The 20,202-nt window shown below is 37.3% G+C and overlaps 1 protein-coding gene across 1 annotated transcript in view; it reads left to right on the top strand.

Moving 5' to 3' along the window:
• tok (tolkin) overlaps nucleotides 1–20,202 on the top strand; it is a 225,091-nt gene that overhangs the window by 152,713 nt on the left and 52,176 nt on the right. The window contains exons 3-5 of the mRNA XM_069846399.1: nucleotides 2,662–2,870; nucleotides 12,064–12,324; nucleotides 18,136–18,314. Coding sequence (XP_069702500.1) covers nucleotides 2,662–2,870; nucleotides 12,064–12,324; nucleotides 18,136–18,314 — 649 coding nt within the window. The remainder of the gene's footprint in view (nucleotides 1–2,661; nucleotides 2,871–12,063; nucleotides 12,325–18,135; nucleotides 18,315–20,202) is intronic.

Raw genomic sequence — 20,202 nt, 5'->3', positions numbered from 1 at the left:
CAGGACTTTCATTATGTTTTTTTAGGCTCAATTAAAATCTTATGGTGATCAATACACAATGATGCGAAAAATGTGGTTTTTGAAGACAATTTATTATTCAAAATGCAGAAACTGAAAGCTGATAAAATTAATAATAATTAATGATCTTTCAAATAATCAAAATTAAAAATGATTCTCTATGTGACCGCCATTTGCCCGCACAACCATTTGTAGGCGTCTTCTGCATTGTCCAATAGCACTGGATATCTGTCTTTGATCAAGCCGATCCTAACATTCAACAAGGCGTTGTCTTAAATGTTAAATATTACGAATTCTTGTTTTGTAGTAAACTGCTTTTTGTATTTGACTCCGTACAAAATAGTCCATAGGGTTAAGATCTCGTTTGTAACTCCAACGGAAACCATCAGAGAATCTGAGAAATGCGATCTTTCACGCAATAATCTCTCAGGAGGGATATCATGTCCGTATCTTGCTAATCAATCGTTGTACACTTGAAACAGACCATTCTCGCTGGGCGTAGTTCCTTACAATTTGACGGGCAGATAAATTATCATATTGGTGCAAATGTTTAATGAAAATCTTGTCTTCGTTCGTTAAGCGGCCCATTATTCACAAAATGAGAACTCAAAACGGAAGAAAACAAATGATGATAGCACAACAAACGGCTTGGCCTGCTGAACTCATAAGACCGTAATGCTTAGTTCGGCATAAACGATCGATTTTTCACTGCCTTACAAAAAATTAAAAATAATGTTTAATAAATGGGGAAAAAAATAAATATTACACTACTTTCCCAGTCTACAAGGACTGTGAAATTTGCCTGTGAAAAAACTTTGAAGTTAAATCATTAGCTACTGGAATATTATCATTTAAATTTTGTGCCTTTTTTTGGCCCATTGTGTATATTACTACTACAAACGAAATATTCAACGGTCAGCGAAATACCATGGATAAATATATAATAGGACGCGAAACTGACTGAGTTTCCCGTAACACATACTAGTGGCGCTGTTGTAAAAATTGATCTTGCTGCCACCTGTTGGGAGGAGGGGCGTTATTACATCTAGCAGCGCACCAAGTAGCGAAAATAGTAACTAATTACTCCATGCATTTAGCAGCGCGCCTAGTGACGAAAATGTTGAACTGTGCAGAAAGTATTCCCTCCCACCCTCATCGATTTCAAAACTAACCCAATTTAAAATAAAACATTTACATTTTTATTCCTCACAACATCTTCTACTGAAAATTCTTACCGGAGCCAACAGGAAGATAAAAGAGACGATCTATTTTACACTACCCGATTAAAATATAACCAGACAGAGACAAAAAATAAAGCAAAAGGTGAGATAATTGGGATTGTATTCTTTCGGTATTTATTGTACAGCGCAATGGAAAAGTCTGCAAGAACTACTTAGATAGTTCAATTTGTTATATTACTATTACTTTACAATACATTCAACAATACTATTTTTACAACGTCCATAAACATCACTGCTTATACACACACGTAGTATCCAGTAGCGGCTCGTCGTAAAAAAATAGGTGAAATGCTGTTCACATACACAAATGCATGAACAGTTTTACCAATATAATGAGTAGGCCTACTATTCGTAAATTACGTATAATTTTACTAGTTGTAGAACACATGCAAACAAAAAAATTAATTTATTTCAGGACTCATCCAATTTCTTGCATACCAAATCTATCCGCCTATCTTTTAAAGCCGCAAATCTGTCGATAATGTCTTCATAAAATGTCTGAGTTTAACTGAGGGTGGAGAGTATATCTCTTATCCAAAACTATGTGGGGTGTATTCCTGATAAAATAACATAGAGCCAGCTAATTTACCGTTGCAGGGATGACTGCTTGGACACAAGGAATGAGGATACTATTCTCGAGTCAGGTAGTACATAGTACTGTAAAATTTCACAGCCCTATAATAGCCCCCGACCTTGGAGACCAACTTCAACTCTTCTCTATTGTTAGTACCTTTAGATCTGCAAACTGGTTGCTCCAACTATAACAAATCTGACAGTTCTCCGTAACTGAAAGACTGAGAAACGCATTTCACTCATACAATCTTTCTTTAGTGCGTGACGTCACGTTACCATGGAAACCAAGTGCTGTATGAGAATGAGAGCCCAAATAATTTCACCTCTACAGTATTGTAAGTTCCAATAGTCACCGCTCGTAACAGTTGACATTATTCTATTCAGCGGACGGTTACAGGTACCATTTATACAACCAAACACTGTTCATAACGACTGAAAAGGTTTTTTTTTTATTTTAGAAATACGGTACCAGTAATAACTAGAATTAACTATCAATAAGAGATAAAATTGTGTTTTACATGTAAAGAGGTGAAGTCGTACTTCACCTACATAACCGCCCCTGGTAGTATCACTTTATGTCCACTTATTAGCAAGTTTCTGTCTGCCATCTTGTCTCGAGCAATATCTCGAACGGATAAATAGAGAACTCTGGGTAATTTACCCAACACGTAGTTCTAATGTTCACCACCTACGACGTTGGGCGCTGATCATCTTATTTGAGCCCCCTGCCGCCAGATGGTGCTGACCGCAGTTTCGCATCCTATTATATATTTATCAATGGAAATACTGCGCAGCCACTTGGTTGTGAGTGACGTTGCTGGTGTTGCAGGTGGAGGAAGAGGGCCTGCTGGAAGTGCAGGTGGCTCGCCAGCGGGAGATGCGGCGGCAACAGAGCGTGAGCAACAGGGCGGACGGCGCCGTGAAGCACAGCGGCAGCACGGACAAGGACAAGGCGCTGTCCAGGGAGGAGGAGGAGAGCAACGCCCCCCGGCGGCACAGTCCGGGCCCCAAGCGCAGGAGGAGGGCGGGCCGCAAGAGGTAAGACGGCGCAATGGATAGCTGGACACTGTAAACAGTCGTAGCCTGTCCCCGCCAATCACACGAGGAGGTCAAGAGCACGTGACCATACGTGTCCATCGCAGTGGAGTGACGGGTAGCATGTCTGACCGTGAAACGAGCGGGCCCAGGTTCAAATCCTGGTTGGGACGAGTTACCTGATTGAGATTTTCCCGAAGGTTTCTCTCAAACAATTGAAGCAGAATTGCTGGATAACTTTTGGCGTTGGACCTCTTAATCATTTCGCCATAATAATTACACTTCCTCTCTTTCATCATCATCATCATCATCATCATCATCATCATCATCATTTCTTTGCCGCATTTCGAACTTGCTGTGATGTAGAATCATTTCAGAAAGAGACCCATCACTATATTTTTTCAGTTTCTTAATAATTTATTTTTATTAAAAAAATAGAATATTAAAAAAATTCTAGAGGCTTGTCTAATGAACCTACATTGAAACCCAGGGCTATTAAAGAAGTATATGATGAGCCTATTCATAAATTATTAGACCGAAAAAATTGTTACGCAAGTTTTTGTGTTACTCGCCCCCCAAAAATATAAACTTGCCCTTAGCTTGTGAACCATTATTGCTTTTAAAATAATGTGTTTAATAACTATTTTATTTTTATTTATATATATTTCTTCCTATAACCATTACAGGTTGCCATTGACAAAGAGTACCGTGATACAAAAGTATAGAGAAATGTTTTGAGGCTTTATGAAACATATTTTGTTGTTACAGTGAAAAATAACAAATTGAAATAGATTGAAACACAAAATAATATACAAAATAACGCCAAGAAGATATGAATTACAGTCATGGTTCCTTTGAATGATCCCTGAAAATAGCTATTGATCCTTTGCGTGTTTGTTTTTTAAAATAATGTGTTTATTCTGTAACTACAGTCATTGTATTGTTATTAGTATCTCTTTGTTGTTACCTAATGCTTTAAAAAGAATGTGTTTAATTTGTAATCTTAAGTCATTTTTCTACTATTCCTTTACTGTACTGTTTACATTTGTTTTTAAATCTTTTGTATTGCCCCTACCATTATATATTGCCCATCAAGAATTTCGGTATTCGTTAGTTGTAAGTCATTACTTGTGTCGTATTTCAATTATTGTAATTGTTCCTGAATCACGTATGTAACTTGTAACCGTAAATCATTGCTTGTAATATCTCTTTATTACTCTTAACTATTTCATTGTTCATGAATTAAGTATTAATTTGAAAATGAAAGTGAAACTTTGTTTTATTAATCTACTAGGGTGCTATTCATAGACATATCGTAGCACGCGCTACGAGCGTACTAAGCTAGCCCCGGCTATCCACTGGTTACTAGTACAGAATTCAAATCATATCCTATCGCTAACACTGGTTTATGAATACGAAAAACGCTGATCATCCACCGGAAGCCCGCGCTAAAAATGTCTATGAATACGGCCCCTATTGATTATCTTTTCAAGATCGTGATTTACTCTGAAAGGGTTAGACATTCTTGTATATTTTTTGCATTGATTATTCCTCAAGCATCTCATTAATCCATTCTTTCACTAATGTGCATGCTTCTACATAATTCATGTGAATTGTAACTGTGACCACTATTTTATGTTATCACTTTACTCTTGTTTATTGGTTATAAAATATGTATTTTGATGCAAACTATAACCCTAATATACCTCAGGGTGAAATAGGGTTTATTAAATTGGATAAAAAAAACTTGTGAACCATGAGAGCAACAATGGTAAATTTTTGTGAGCATATCGCAGCTGGAAATTTAAAGCAAAACGGGGCTTTTTAAATTGGCGTATGGACTTTAAAAATGGCGGTACCATACCGGTGGTGCTATTTTTTTTTAGTAGAGGGAAATATGTAGTGTTTTATAATGTAGGAAAACAAAATTGTGATTTTTGAGAGATTTTCTTCAAAATTAACTCATGGGTACCCTTAAGTCCCTTTCTGCAATGGAACGTTTCTTACTCTATATTTTGTGTAAAGAAACAGTTAAAGACGACAGTTACAGGAACTCAAAACCAGGTTTACAATGAGATAAGAGGTATAGATCGTCAGTAACACTTAAAAATTAATATCTAAAGTCCCGTCGCTCTAATTTCCGGCAGCCAATCGCGTTGCAGATCGGCTACATTTAAACGTGTGCGTCTTGTGATTCGCTTATGAAGACGTTATTCATTTCTTAAGGCTCGATAAATATAATCGCCCGCCATTTTGGCTCTTTCGTTAGCGTTCGCAGAAAGCACACGAAGACGTTATTTGCCGCTCAATTATTTGCTGGATTACAGTGTGTTTGATTTATTATCATTGGAGCTACGACATGATAATGTTTAACGGTGTGGCAAATAGATTCCTCGTATGGTAGCTCGGGAACGAAAGAACAAAAATGGCGAACGATACTACCTACCTAGACTTTATAGAGCCTTCACTTCCTAAGACGTAAGCAAAGAGGAGGAGTCACGCCTGGAATAACAGCGTCGCGACTATAATTTCATGTTGCCCGGATAAAGGAACACAAGAAGTATGTTCTGAATTTAAACAAAATCCTTTCAATTACATTCAGAGAGAAAATGGCTAAAAGTAGATTTTTCGGCAGCAGTGACATTGAAAAAAGTGCATCCGCTAATATCTCTGAACATGGCAATAATTTATCGCTAGCCGGATTCGCGGCTGAGTTGGCAGCACTGGCTTGATGTCCGTTGCCCGGGGCTTACCGTGGCGGCGGTTCGATAACTCTCGTTTATTTTAATCAGTTTTTAATCTGAATAATCCCGGAGAGTGACAGCGCGCCTCAGGGCAGCCAACTCCACAACACGACGCGAGCTTCCGCCACCAAACAAGAGACTGACAGTTACAGCGACGCGTCTCCATGGTGATAGCAAACATAAGCCGTTACAGTAGGCTACGTATTTCCTCATTTAACTTGGCTTGGTAATTAAAAACCTCTGCCTCGTGTACAGTTATGTGAAATGAACGAGGAGACGGTTTAAAAGCAGTCGGAGCAGATCAGAGCTTGAAAAAGACTAGCTGACGGATTTTAATAAGCTTATTGTTGGTTTAGGCCTGCTCTACACCGACTAAACAGCGAGATGGAATTCTCTGATAGAACTCCAAAACTAGACGAAGTTGGTTAAGGGGAGAGGACGGTATTTTTTGGTGAAAAATGGGTAAATTAAAAAAAAAAAGTCTTTAAAATACTATGTGATATGTGTGGAACACATAGCATAGCATTTTGTGGGTATTTGTGCCCTTATCGGATGTTGAGTCGCCATTTTTAAACTTCCTGCGTTATGGATTTTAAAATCACTTTTATTGTTGTTTCCGGTAAATTAAATTTAAAAAAAAATCTTTAAAATACCCTTTGATATGTGTAGAATGCATTGCATAACATTTTGTGGGTATTTGTGCCCTTATCGGATGTTGAGTCGCCATTTTTAAACTTCCTGCGTTATGGATTTTTAAATCACTCACCCACTTTTATTGTTGTTTCCGGTAAATTAAATTTAAAAAAAAATTGTCTTTAAAGTACCCTTTGATATTTGTAGAATGCATTGCATAACATTTTGTGGGTATTTGTGCCCTTATCGGATGTTGAGACGTCATTTTTAAACTTCCTGCGCTATGCATTTTTAAATCATTCGCCCGCTTTTATCGGTTTCCAGTAACTTCAATTTTTTTGCTACATTGCGAGACAAAAATGGATATAATTTCTGAACTATTAAAGATGCATGCATGAAATTTAGAACACATATTCTTTAGACTATTAGGAAACGTTTCTCTGTAATAGAATTTTGTTAATTGATTTCATTTTAAAAATACGTCTGTTTATTTGCAAGAAAGGAAATTAGAAAATTATTAAATTTTAATTGTTTATTTTACAAACGTAGGGACTAATATCAAAATTCTGTTACAGGCAGTTTGTAGAACATGCTTTTGCAAATACATTTCAAAAAAATTGTTTGAATCTATCTTTAAAAACGGTTTAGATATATCGGTTTTAGTACAATCCTGCATTGGATATATATTTTTTTCAAATTTGGGCCTCCAAATAATTTTTTTTTTCAAAATATTTTTATTTGGTTGAGTTGCCACAGCTATGAGCTCTCTACATACAAAAAATTCATATTTTACACCAAATAGGAAAAAAAGATTTAAAAATCGAAAAATCGAAGGAGAATTGGGAGGAAAATTTAAAAGGTACGCAAAACGCGTCCTTGCAAGGGGTTGGGGGCTGTACAAAACTAAATATGTGAGCTCCAAGCCTGTTGGCCACTAGTCTCACTCCGGGTTACGCTGCTCCCCTGAAGGAGCTCTAGAAAATTTTGAAGGGGAAGCCGAAATTGGACATAACCTCTTAGGTACCACATACGCGAGGGGGACTGAGATTGATCAAGTGATCACGGAACGGGGCGAGGAGGAGTTGGCTGGTGTTTGCCTTTAGGATGGCAAGACGCCGTCATCTGCTGTTCGATGACAAAGCATGTGAATGCCGTCGGAAGAAGCGCCGTGAAATCTAAATCTGCAATTTGATAGGTCCCTGTCCTTTCAATTTGCGACTAATTGAGTGACCTCGTATATTTAATAGACTATTTATAGTATCTGAACTAGGGCATACATCGTTTATAATAAGGGGGGAATATAATGGGGAAGGGCATATAGGTCCGTGGCCCATTTCTTATAGGGCTCATCCCGACATTTGTCTTACGCCTGAGGAAAACCACGGAATACCTTAGGCAGAATGAGTTGTCTCATATATAAGAGACTAGCCAATTTGGCTATTATGTAGGAGGTGATTGTTGTCATGAGCCTTGTTGAATCGTCTCAATTTTGAGACAAGCCATTTGGCTATATGATGGCTCAATTACGAAGAGGGGGGAGAGATGTAATTAGTTAATTAATTTAAAGTAAATAGGGAGATTAATGGGGATATGAGTGCAGATTAAAAAAAAATACCATCCTCTCCCCTTAAAAGAAAGGAATGACTGGCACGAAATCTATAAATGCAGTGTACCTTACTGTGGCGGCAACTTTCTTCACTCGTCCATTGTGCCGGTTGCAGCACCATCAGGCTTTGCGTTATTTATAGAATTGTTGACTGGTTCATTTGTTTCAGATGTGAATTACGAGTATATCTCATGTTCAATTTTGAATGGAAGCTTTAGGCACTTGTTTTTATACATCTTTTAACACTGTATTACTTAGGAATATACTTTGTGATCACTTTCACGTGTTAATAGTGAACTATAAATATCTATCCGACTACTTTCAGCTAGGAGCCTTCTTCAGAACCACGTTCATGACAGTGGCGCAAGTAAGAAGGGTTACGGGGTTTGAACCCCTCCTTCCTTGAACTTTAAACAGAATTACATATTTAGATTTGAGTATTTTTTTTATCCATAATCGTTTTACCTTCTCTAATTTTTCACTGTCAGAGTAACAAAATCTACATCGACATAAGGCATAGTCCTCTTTCCCCTCCTTCAATATAATCCCTGTGCTTGGTGCTGCGGCACGTTCGAATTATAACAATGCTATCTTATTATAGAGAGACCTACTGCCTAGTAGGCCTACCGACCTTGTAATAAAATGAAGCGGATACAATATGAAATTTAACTTGTTTGTTAAAAATTGGGTGGCTGTGAAAAAATTACCCACCAAAGATTTTATAAAGGTTTTCATGAATATATTGTATTAGAACATTGTGTAATATTAATAAATATACCGTAATATAATAGTAATAATAATAATAATACAGAAAATTTAATAAATACCAATAAAGTAAATTGTAAACAATTATAATAATGTATCCTCCCTTGACAAAATTCTGTATACACCTCTGATTCACGACGTCATAGGTTTTGACTGACTACACTCCGTTCGATCTTAAAATGGGTCGGGATGTAAAAAAGAATTATATCCCTCCGCAAAATACCGGACTATATACACACCGTGAATAAAAATAATGATAGACTCTGCCAGATTAAATAATTGGTATAATTGGTATAATTGGTATGGTTTATTCTCACTCAAACTTTTGGTCCTGCTGGCCCTTCACTTATATAGTATTCGGGCCAGCAGTCCCTTCCATATACTATTTACAACTTGTACAATACTCGATGTTAATGACCGACATCTCTTAATGTTCACCCACTAAGTCTTTCATGTTCGTTCACCACACTTCCTATATTTCTGCGTTTATTAAATATTCCTTCTTTCCCTCTACTCCTACCTTCTACTATTTCCTATTCCTAATAAAAACGTAACAATTACTTTTTCTATTCATCATTTTCACAGACCAACTTATTTAACATATCACTACAATCATTTACTGTACTATAACTAAGCCTACCCTCTATTATTTGCTTTACATCTATCTATATTGCTTTTTTTTTGTCCTACTGATACCTATCTAGTCTAGTCCTACTTTTAGCTCCTCTGCCTTCCTATATTTACAATACGTCCTACTCATTCCTACTAATTAAATTACTCATCATGACCCTTCTCATACTAAAACACTATTCACCCATATTAATTAATCCTTCATTCCACTGACACACCATTTCCTTAGATTGTATGCTGGTTTATCCTTGCTGCTCTCCGCCTTATCCCTATCGACTTTCTTTTGCACATTAACCTTTCCCAGCTGTTGTCTCACGTTGCCTTCATTTCTTTCGCTGACGCCACACACGTCTACATTACCGCTCCTAGCCAGATTAAATAAAACTTTTAATAATAATAATAATAATAATAATAATAATAATAATAATAATAATAATATCACTATTATTTTATATATGGTATATTTTTTTCTTAACTATCGCTCTTCTTAACTTTTACAATAAACTGTCTAGCTTTTATTAATCAGTTAATCTTTTAGTACTTTGATTTTTATTGTATTTGTGAATTTAATATTAATTGTAATTATAATTGTAATTGTATTCTTAATATTGTAGTCGTAATCCCCTGGTAGAGGGGAAGAGAAGGCCTAATGGCCTTATCTCTACCAGGTTAAATAAATAAATAAATAAATAAATAAATAAATAAATAAATAGATAAATAAATAAATAAATACAATGAAAAGGGTTTATATTGCCCTGTAAAATCTCTTGTCTAAATTATTGCACAAGTTATTATTAAAGTTTTCCAGCTTATAACTGCATTAAATTGGAATTAAAGCTATGTTTTACATTCTGGATGCCAGTTCAGTATTTTAAAATCTCACTTTTCATTACAATGTTTCCTCAAAAATATTTCACAACTTTGAAGGCCATAATTTTGGACTGTTTTATAATAGCATATTACGATACAAGGTTAGGAAGTGCTCTTTACAAAATCGAGAAAAAGTTTGAAAAACGAACACAGCGAGTTTTTCAATTTCCGATATTTTGTAATGCGAGTTCACAAACGTGTATTGTACAACATTTTTTGCACGATCATATTTTTAAATTTGCAAATACAATATATTTTTCACTGAAAATTTATAGAAATAGTATTCCAAAGCCTTCGTAAGACTGCACTGTATTGGTAACTAAGTGACAATAAGTGCACTGTAATGGGTCTATTTCAGTATCGTTTTATGTTATGAAGAACGGTTTCCCCAGCAACACGTTTCTGTGTGGGAATTATAACTTTCAAGGTCTAACAACAATAGCTGCAAATACAACAAAAACACGATCGTGAAAAAAAAAACATTAAAGTCGTAGTTTTTGTATTTCATCATAACCTATATACCCGTAGATTAGATAAATATTATTTCAAAGATGTTATTTCGTAACTTCGAACTTTACCATGCTATTCATTACGTTGGAAATACACCTGTGGCCGGGAGGAAAAAGGTCTTAAGTCAATTTTTTTTTTGTGAAAATGAGATTTTTATATATTCTGAAAGCGGAAACAATTCTCTACACTTTGGTAAAACGGTTAAAGTCAAATAAGACTCCTGACTCAATTTATAGAGCGTTAGCAAATGTCCTAAGTACTTTTTGAATCGAGCACACACAGAATAAAGAATTTAAGAATATTTAATACTTTATTCCTTACACACCATCACATGTTTACTTTCCATGCTTTCCTATTAAAAAGGTCTAACTTGTATTTTAGCCATTTTATCACATACTGATGCCCTTTCCTTTTAAAAATTTAAGCACCAGGGTAAACAGTCCTATAATTCATTTTGCATTCCTAATAATTTATATTTCTCATTAATTTTACATGAAAAAGGTCTTATGTTTAATAGTCCCTTCTACTCAGTTTGGCTTCTAGTCTTAAAAGGGCTTAAGTGCGGCTATTTTTGGAAATAATCAAGAAAATTGTTAAATAAGCAACATTACCTATTTTAGAATAAATATAAACAAATAATATTCAGGAAGAAAATCATAATTAAAAAACTCTATAATTGACACCAATTTCAATCTTTCTACTGCTTTACTGAAAAGTATACAATTTGTACTTAAAACCTTTTTCCTCCCGGCCACAGACATAGCTACTGCGAGTTCAGTTCAAAGTGTGTCATGGCTCGCTGTATGCCGTCATGTGGCTAGCCGATGAGCCTAGAGAATTCAATCTTCCTACATTTCGCAGAGGCGTATTACCTATGTGCCAGAGAAGTTGCCTGGCAAGTACGGCGTTCATTCAGAAGAGAACTTACCGATACGTACCGTAACGCCGGTAGTGGCAGGAATGTGAACTGTTTGGAAACACGTACTGAGGTGAGTTTTTTTCTTACTGTCGGGATATGGGGAGAGGGTTAAGACGATTACTTAAGTATTTGTTGACATTAACTTCGACGGTCAACATGGACACGCAGCATTTGATTTGTGTTGTGGAATGTTGCCGTACGCAACCGATGATAACAAATGCCCTGGATACGGCTTGCCCGCGCAAAACACAGTTCGAAAGAGGTTATGGTAGCACACAGACCGTACAGACCGCCATCTGTTGCTACGACGTTCAAGTTATACCGTACACGTTCTCAAGTTCAGATTGAACGCCTTGAATAATAGGCAACTTCTCCGACATAAAAGCTGAAACTCGCTTCAAATCGCTGACTCACAACAGTGACGTCATGACACACTTTTAAATGAACACCCTGTATTAACTTGATAACTGAAGCATCGAGGCATCGCATTGCAGGCATTTAAATCTGTCATTTGTTTAGCAGGTCTCGCAGACTACAGAAGACGACGGAGGCCCCACCGGCGAAGCGGCGGCGCGTGACTCGGGCCGCCACTGCGCGCAAGGAGCGCGTGTGGGACTACGGCGTGATTCCGTACGAGATCGACGGGAACTTCAGCGGCGCGCACAAGGCGCTGTTCAAGCAGGCCATGCGGCACTGGGAGAACCACACCTGCGTCAAGTTCGTGGAGCGCTCGCCCTCCGAGCACCCCAACTACATACTGTTCACCGAGCGCCCCTGCGGGTTAGTATACATTACTACATATTAAATTATACTACATGCTTATACAGAGTGATTTATATAGAACTGACACATTTCTTTCATTAATTGTTTCAAAACGAATTGTGCTAGCGACAACTTATTATACCTAAAATGTAGAGGAATTTTGGGAGATTATTTACCTCTATAGCAAATGTTGTCCGGCGTTGTCAAATCCGGAGATCTCGGTGGCCACAGGCTCCTGGAAATTATTCGGTCGTCACATAACCGGATAAATGGAACCATGCTTCATTTGTGAACCATGTGATGGACAATATGGCAGGATTTTGCACAATGAACGTCTGAAACCAACGACAATAGTTCAATCTTTTATCCTTATCTGGTTCCTGTAGCTGATGAACAACCGTAACCCTATATGGCTTTAGGCTCTCTGACACATTGAAAGGTGTACCCTGTCTCCTGCGACAAACGTCTTAATGATTTTTTGGGTGACTGCTCCAGTCGTGCTCTTACGTCAACAACAACCGTGGGAAGCCTAGATGAACGATGCTTGCCCTTTTCACTCACCAGAGATCCAGTTGTTTCCAATTTGTTTACCAGTCCCAGGATTGTGTTTCTTTTGGGAGGATTGCGAACTCCAAATTATCTCTGGTATGCCCTTTGAGTACTGTAATTGAATTCGTAATCCAGTATTGCTTCACAAGGAAGAGTCGTTCATTTAATGTGTACTGCATTTTCACATTGACACAAAATTTCGAAAACAGCTGCCAACAGTAGGAATAAAACATAAACATCTGCGCATCTAGTGACAAGGAATCGAAACTCCAGAACATTCTGCTGTTGGTTTCAGACGTTCATTGTGCAAAATCCTGCCATATTGTCCATCACATGGTTCACAGATGAAGCATGGTTCCATTTATCCGGTTATGTGACGACCGAATAATTTCCAGGAACCTGTGGCCACCGAGATCTCCGGATTTGACAACGCCGGACAACATTTGCTATAGAGGTAAATAATATCCCAAAATTCCTCTACATTTTAGGTATAATAAGTTGTCGCTAGCACAATTCGTTTTGAAACAATTAATGAAAGAAATGTGTCAGTTCTATATAAATCACTCTGTAGAATAAGATTACCAGACGTCCACATTTTCCGGTGAGTTCCCGGATTTTGCTTTTGTTTCGGGACAAAATTCGTCCCCGGAATGTACCGAAATTTAGGGTCGTATTCATTGACGAGATTTTGGATCAAAGTCACCATTTTTTTATACACAGTCGACACTTTGACGAAAGTAAACTTCAGTCATGACTTTACTTCGAAGTTGCCGAAAATCTAGACTTTGACTTTGACTTTCGTTCGTGGATAAAAGGAAAATGACTGATATTTGGGGAAATTGTTGAATTTGCCGAGAATGTTGAAGATATCTAGGAGATTCAACAACTATTTTTAACAAAATAATCTGCCCTCAATGAGGGTGACCATAAAGATCCAGAATAAAAGCACTACAGAAATAATTTAGAAAGACAAAAAAATTAAATACGGGAATTGTTTAGTAAAACATCCAGAGAAATGCAAACCCAAAAGAATCGTCAATGGCCAAAATATAAATAGTAATGCAATATTTGGATTGAATCCTTAAGAATATCTACTAAAATTTTTTGAATTTCAAAAAATCGGAGACCGAGTGCTTTTAAAATATTCCATGTGGATTTAGGAAGAGTGCCACGTGCACCAAACAAAAGACCAGAAACACTCCACTTACTAGTGGGAATGATATATTTCTCACTTAGGTACGGGATGCAGGACTCATAAATGGACTTCTTCTCCTCATCAACGTGTTGTGCATGCAGGGCATCCCTCTCAAACCGGATTGTAGGATCAAGAATGATTCCCTTAGATTGAGTCCTGTGGATGGCTACAATATCTGTTCTTCTGTTCGAATCTAAGGATGAATCGCAGTGGATCTCCTCGTGTACTTCCCATCCACGACGCTTGAGGACATCAGCAATACTGGTCCTGGCCTTAGGGTGTCGATTGTTGTGTAGCAGCTCCGTTTTTAGACAGAACCCCAACACGTGACCAAGAGTTTCCGTCTCGTTGCAGCTGGGATGGCGACAACGGGTTGTGTTGAAAGCTTCTCATGTTCCTTAGCGTATTATTATAGATTATAAATTCAAAACAAGGTGCAGATTTGATAATCAGACAGTATTAAATACCCTCGTCATGTTTCAACTTTCATTGATGAATAATCAAAGAGGATTATCTATTCCGCCATAAATAATACAACTTATTTCACCGCGATTTTAAGCTATAGGTAAGGATTGATGGCTTAATATTGATTCTTACTATTTAATTTTATAGAAGATAGGTTATACAGCTGGAAATGCAGTTAATTTATAATCCTTGCGGTCGTCGTTATAATGTTTTCTGCATATTGATTTCAGATAATTTTTAAGTAGTTTCTGCAGACATGCAGGGAATAACTCTGCCAACTGTCAGCAGGATAATATGTCTCTTTCATAGTCTGTCATTGGTGGAATCTTGTCCTCCATATCTTCACAACAAAATTATTTTACAATGGAATAATTTCACGGTTTAATGTGAAACTAAAGTAACTACAATAGATGTTTTATTCACAACAAAATTCTTAACAGGCAATACTATTTCAGATGAACTATACCATCATGTTTTGTAGTTATGAATTGTGTTATATACAAGACTGTTCGAACTGAATTACGATTTTTTGTGACCAGGTAGAAGAACAAATTATTATCGATTGGTGTAAAGACCTAAAAATGTTAATTTTTGTACTTACGTTAGTTTCGAGTAATATTATTCTTATGTAAAGCTGCAAGAACGGTTAACAATTGCTTAACATTTACCGATATTCAATTGTTTCATTGATGTGTGACTCAAAAGATGGCTTTGATTGTGGAAATGCCTACTCTGTTTCAACTATCTATTAATTTAATTCGTTTAGAAGGCAGTGATTCTGATTGCCATCTCTACTTACCGAAGTCAAAGTCAAAGTCTCAGAAGTATTGTCTATGAATAAGACTTTTAACAAAGTTAAACTTTACTACGAAAGTCGACTTTGGGAAGTCTTCATCCAAAGTCTCGTTTATGAATACGGCCCTTAGGGTCGTATTCATAGACGAGACTCTGGACCAAAGTTGACTTTGGAAAGTGCATGGTCACCATTTTCCTATTCACAGTCGACACTTTGACGAAAGTAAACTTCAATGGTGACTTTACTTCGAAGTCGCCGAAAATCTAGACTTTGACTTTGACTTTCATACGTAGAAATACGGAAAATGGCTAATATTTGAAAAATTGTTGAATTTGCCGAGAATATTGAGAGATTATTAAAACTGCTCATGTTACTTAGCGTATTATTAAATACTGGGTGTTCAGTTCAAAATGTGTCATGGCTCGCTGTATGTCGTCATGTGGCTAGCCGATGAGCCTAGAGAATTCAATCTTCCTACACTTCCGCAGAGGCGTATTACCTAAATTTGAGAGAAGTTGCCTAGCAAGTACGGCGTTCATTCTGAAGATTACTTACCGATACGTACGGTAACGCCAGTAGTGGCAAGAATGTGAACTGTTTGGAAACACGTACTGAAGTGAGTTTTTTTCTTACTGTCGGGATATGGGGAGAGGGTTAGACGATTACTTACGTATTTGTTAACTTGGACGGTCAACATGGACACGGATCATTTTGATTTGTGTTGTGGAATGTTGCCGTACGCAATCGATGATAACAAATACCCTGCGTACGACTTGCCCGCGCAAAACACAGTTCGAAAGAGATTATGGTAGCACACAGACTTTACAGACCGCCATCTGTTGCTACGTAATTCAAGTTATACCGTACACGTTCTCAAGTTCAGATTGAACGCCTTGATTAATAGGCAACTTCTCTGACATAAAAGGTGAAACTCGCTTCAAATCGCTGACTCACAACAGTGACGTCATGACACACTTTGAAATGAACACCCAGTATAGATAATCAATTTAAATCAAGGCACAGATTTGATAAACAAACCGTGTTAGATATCCTCGTCATGTTTCAACATTCATTGATGAATAATAATCAAGAGGATTATCTGTTCCTCCAATAATATAGCTTCTTATTTCATCGCGATCTTAAGGTATAGGTAAGGATTGATGGCTTAATATTGATTTTTTTATTATTTAATTCTATAGAGGATGGCTTAGACAGTTGGATATGCAGTTAATTTATAATCACTTTGTAAACTACTGCAGTCGGCATAATAATTTTTTCTGAATATTGATTTCAAGTAGTTTTTGCAGACATGCAAGGATTAACTCTGCCAACTGTCAGCAGGATAATATGTCTCTTTCATAGTCTGTCATTGGTGGCATCTTCAGAATAAAATTATTTTATAATGAAACAATTCCAGGGCTTAATGTTAAACTAACGTAACTAACGCTCAAAATCAAGATTGTTGCAGGAATCCTCTGAATCCGAAAGACACAAGTAAATTAAAATTTTAAATCATGTTTTATTTGACGACGCTCGCAACTGCCGAGGTTATATCAGCGTCGCCGGATGTGCCGGAATTTTGTCCCGCAGGAGTTCTTTTACATGCCAGTAAATCTACTGACATGAGCTTGTCGCATTTTAAACCCACTTAAATGCCCTCGACCTGAACCGGGATCGAATCCGCAACCTCGAGCATAGAAGACCAGCACTCTACCAACTGCGCCACCCAGGCCGACGAGACAGAAATAGCCATCATCGTAGCTCAGTCGGTTAAGGCTCTTACCTGCCGATCCAGAGTTGCGCTCGGGCGCCAGTTCGATCCCCGCTCGGGCTGATTACCTGGCTGGGTTTTTTCCGAGGTTTTCCCCAACCGTAAGGTGAATGTCAGATAATCTATGGCGAATCCTCGGCCTCATCTCGCCAAATACCATCTCGCTATGAGCAATCCCATCTACGTTAAATAACCTATTAGTTCATATTTACTTACTTACAGATGGCTTTTAGAAAACCCGCAGATTCATTGCCGCCCTCACATAAGCCCGCCATCGGTCCCTCTCCTGAGCAAGATTAATCCAGTCTCTACAATCATATCCAACCTTTCTCAAATTTATTTTAATATTATCCTCTCATCTACGTCTCGGCTTCTCTAAAGGTCTTTTTCCCCTCTGGCCACCCAACTAACACTCTATATGCATTTCTGGATTCACCCATACGTGCTACATGCGCTGCCCATCTCAAACGTCATGTTCAGAATTACGTCAGGTGAAGAATAGAATGCGTGCAGTTCTGCGTTGTGTAACTTTCTCCATAGCGTCGTTAAATAACCAACTAAAAAAAAGTTGCGAAGGGATAGAGAAGTCTATGACGCCCAAAAGTCAAGACTGTTGCAGGAATCCTTTGAATCCCGAACAGATACAAGTAGCCACCAGCGTAGCTAAGTCGGCTAAGGCGATTGCCTGCCGATACGGAGTTGTATTCGGGCATGGGTTCGATTTCCGCTTGGGTCGATTACCTAATTGGAATTTTTCCAAGGTTTTCCGAACAGTAAGGCGAATGTCAGGTAATCTATGGCGAATACTCGGCCTCATCTCGCCAAATATCATTTCGCTGTCTCCAATCCCATCGACGCTAAATATCCGAGTAGTTGATACACCGTCGTTAAATAACCAAGCAAAAAGACAAGTGCCTAATCCCTGTATGATGATGTTATTTACTTATCTAATTGCTTGTATCTGTTTAATTAGTTACCTATTTTCATGCTTTGTGAATGTGTTAATTTTTATTGTGGTTGTCGCACCGTGTCAGTGTTTTGTTTCTGTCGCAGGTGCTGCTCGTTCGTGGGGAAGCGCGGCAACGGGCCGCAAGCGATCTCTATCGGCAAGAACTGCGACAAGTTCGGCATCGTGGTGCACGAGCTAGGTCACGTGGTCGGCTTCTGGCACGAGCACACGCGACCGGACCGCGACGACCATGTGCAGATCGTGCGCGAGAACATCATGACCGGTGAGGCACAAATCATAGTAGTGGTGATAAATGCACTAGTAGCCAGTAATAATCATATTTCTAGATGTAGGCTGTAATGCACGGGTGTGCAGAAACAACTGGAGGTTTCCAAAATGAAATAACATACCACTTCAGTCGGGGAAAGTTTCCTGGTTGAGGTTTTTTCCGGGGTTTTCCCTCAACCCAACATGAGCAAATTTTAGATTTAGATTTTATTTAATAACTAGCCGTACCCGTGCGCTCCGCTGCACCCGTTAGAAATAAATATAAAGTAATTACATGATTAAAATAGGACATTTGATCCGGGGAACATTCGTGTTTGATAGAAGGATAAATCGTTTAATATGTTACTTAATTTAAATTGTATTTAAAATATTAAAATGCGATCATCTTGATCCAGACACCACTCATTTGATGCAAAGAAAATTCCTTTAACATGTTTCTTAATTGTTATTACCAATTATTTTTGGAAAAGCGAAAATTAACAGAAACATTTTGGCTACAGATTTATTATTATGTTTATATTATATTATATTATGAAAAAGTGTGTTGATAACGGATGTACTCGAATTAGAAAGTTTTTAATTTGTTGTGGGAGCTCTTGAATCTCAGGAGGAACAACTTTTACAACAGCGCAACATAATCTGCTTGGCTCATTACCCAATTTTTTTGCATTGCATTTATTGCATATGTATTTTATGTATTTTAACACGATTCAATTGAGCATAGTTAAAATTTGAATTATAAAATAATGGATTGCTAAGCTAACGTACTATTACTGCATACTAAATCAATACACTCTCGTTGTTCGTTAATTCTCTGAGATAAAAATGAATATGTTCATAAATATTATTTTAAGAAATACAGGAAATGAATATACAGAATAACCTATCAAGTTTTCTGTGCATAAGAAGCTATTTTAATCTCACCTGTCCTCGATTCACTCACAAGTTACTGTAATAAAATTATAGCATTATGTCCATCTAGAGAAACTACACTTTCCAATGATGAAATAATAATTAATTATACAAATCGGTTAATTTAACTTCATACAAACACAGAAACATTGTCTGTAGGCTACGTTTCATAGCTTTCGATTGTTGTGTCCAAGGCCCCTTATAGACGAAGTCATTTGTTTTTTATTTCAATACACCGCCTTAGATGGCAGTTATTTTAATTTTAAAACTCATTTATCTCATTAAATATCAGTCCTATCAACATTTTTCAGAGAATAAAACTTATCACAAATCATTTTTAAAGAAACTTTTGTTATGTAACATTTTTCACAAAAATCAATAATAAGCGAGATATTTCGATTTATTTAATTCAGGCCTCCTTATAACCCCCATTTTAAATAAAGTATTTTGAATGCCATATAGCCTAAAATCTAAGTTACAACGAACTTAATTTATATTCCAATTTTCATATAAATCGGTTCAGCCATTATCGCGTGAAAAGGTAACAAACATACAGATAGACATACTTACTTACTGGCTTTTAAGGAACCCGTAGGTTCATTGCCGCCCTCACATAAGCCCGCCATTGGTCCCTATCCTGAGCAAGATTAATCCAGTCTCTACCATCATATCCTACCTCCCTCAAATCCATTTTAATATTATCTTCCCATCTACGTCTCGGCCTCCCCAAAGGTCTTTTTCCCTCCGGCCTCCCAACTAACACTCTATATGCATTTCCATACAGACAGACATACAAACAAAAATGTCAAAAATGCGATTTTCGGTTTCAGGGTGGTTAATTATATATGTTAGGACCAATTATTTTTGGAAAATCGAAAATTACCAGAAAAATTTCGGCTACAGATTTATTATTAGTATAGATAACATATACATAAAAACGTTACATTAAAATACCCCGAAAGAGCAAAGCT

Source organism: Periplaneta americana, chromosome 14 (genome assembly GCF_040183065.1).
Source record: "Periplaneta americana isolate PAMFEO1 chromosome 14, P.americana_PAMFEO1_priV1, whole genome shotgun sequence".
NCBI lineage: Eukaryota > Metazoa > Arthropoda > Insecta > Blattodea > Blattidae > Periplaneta > Periplaneta americana.
This window is presented reverse-complemented; position numbering and strand designations above follow the sequence as displayed.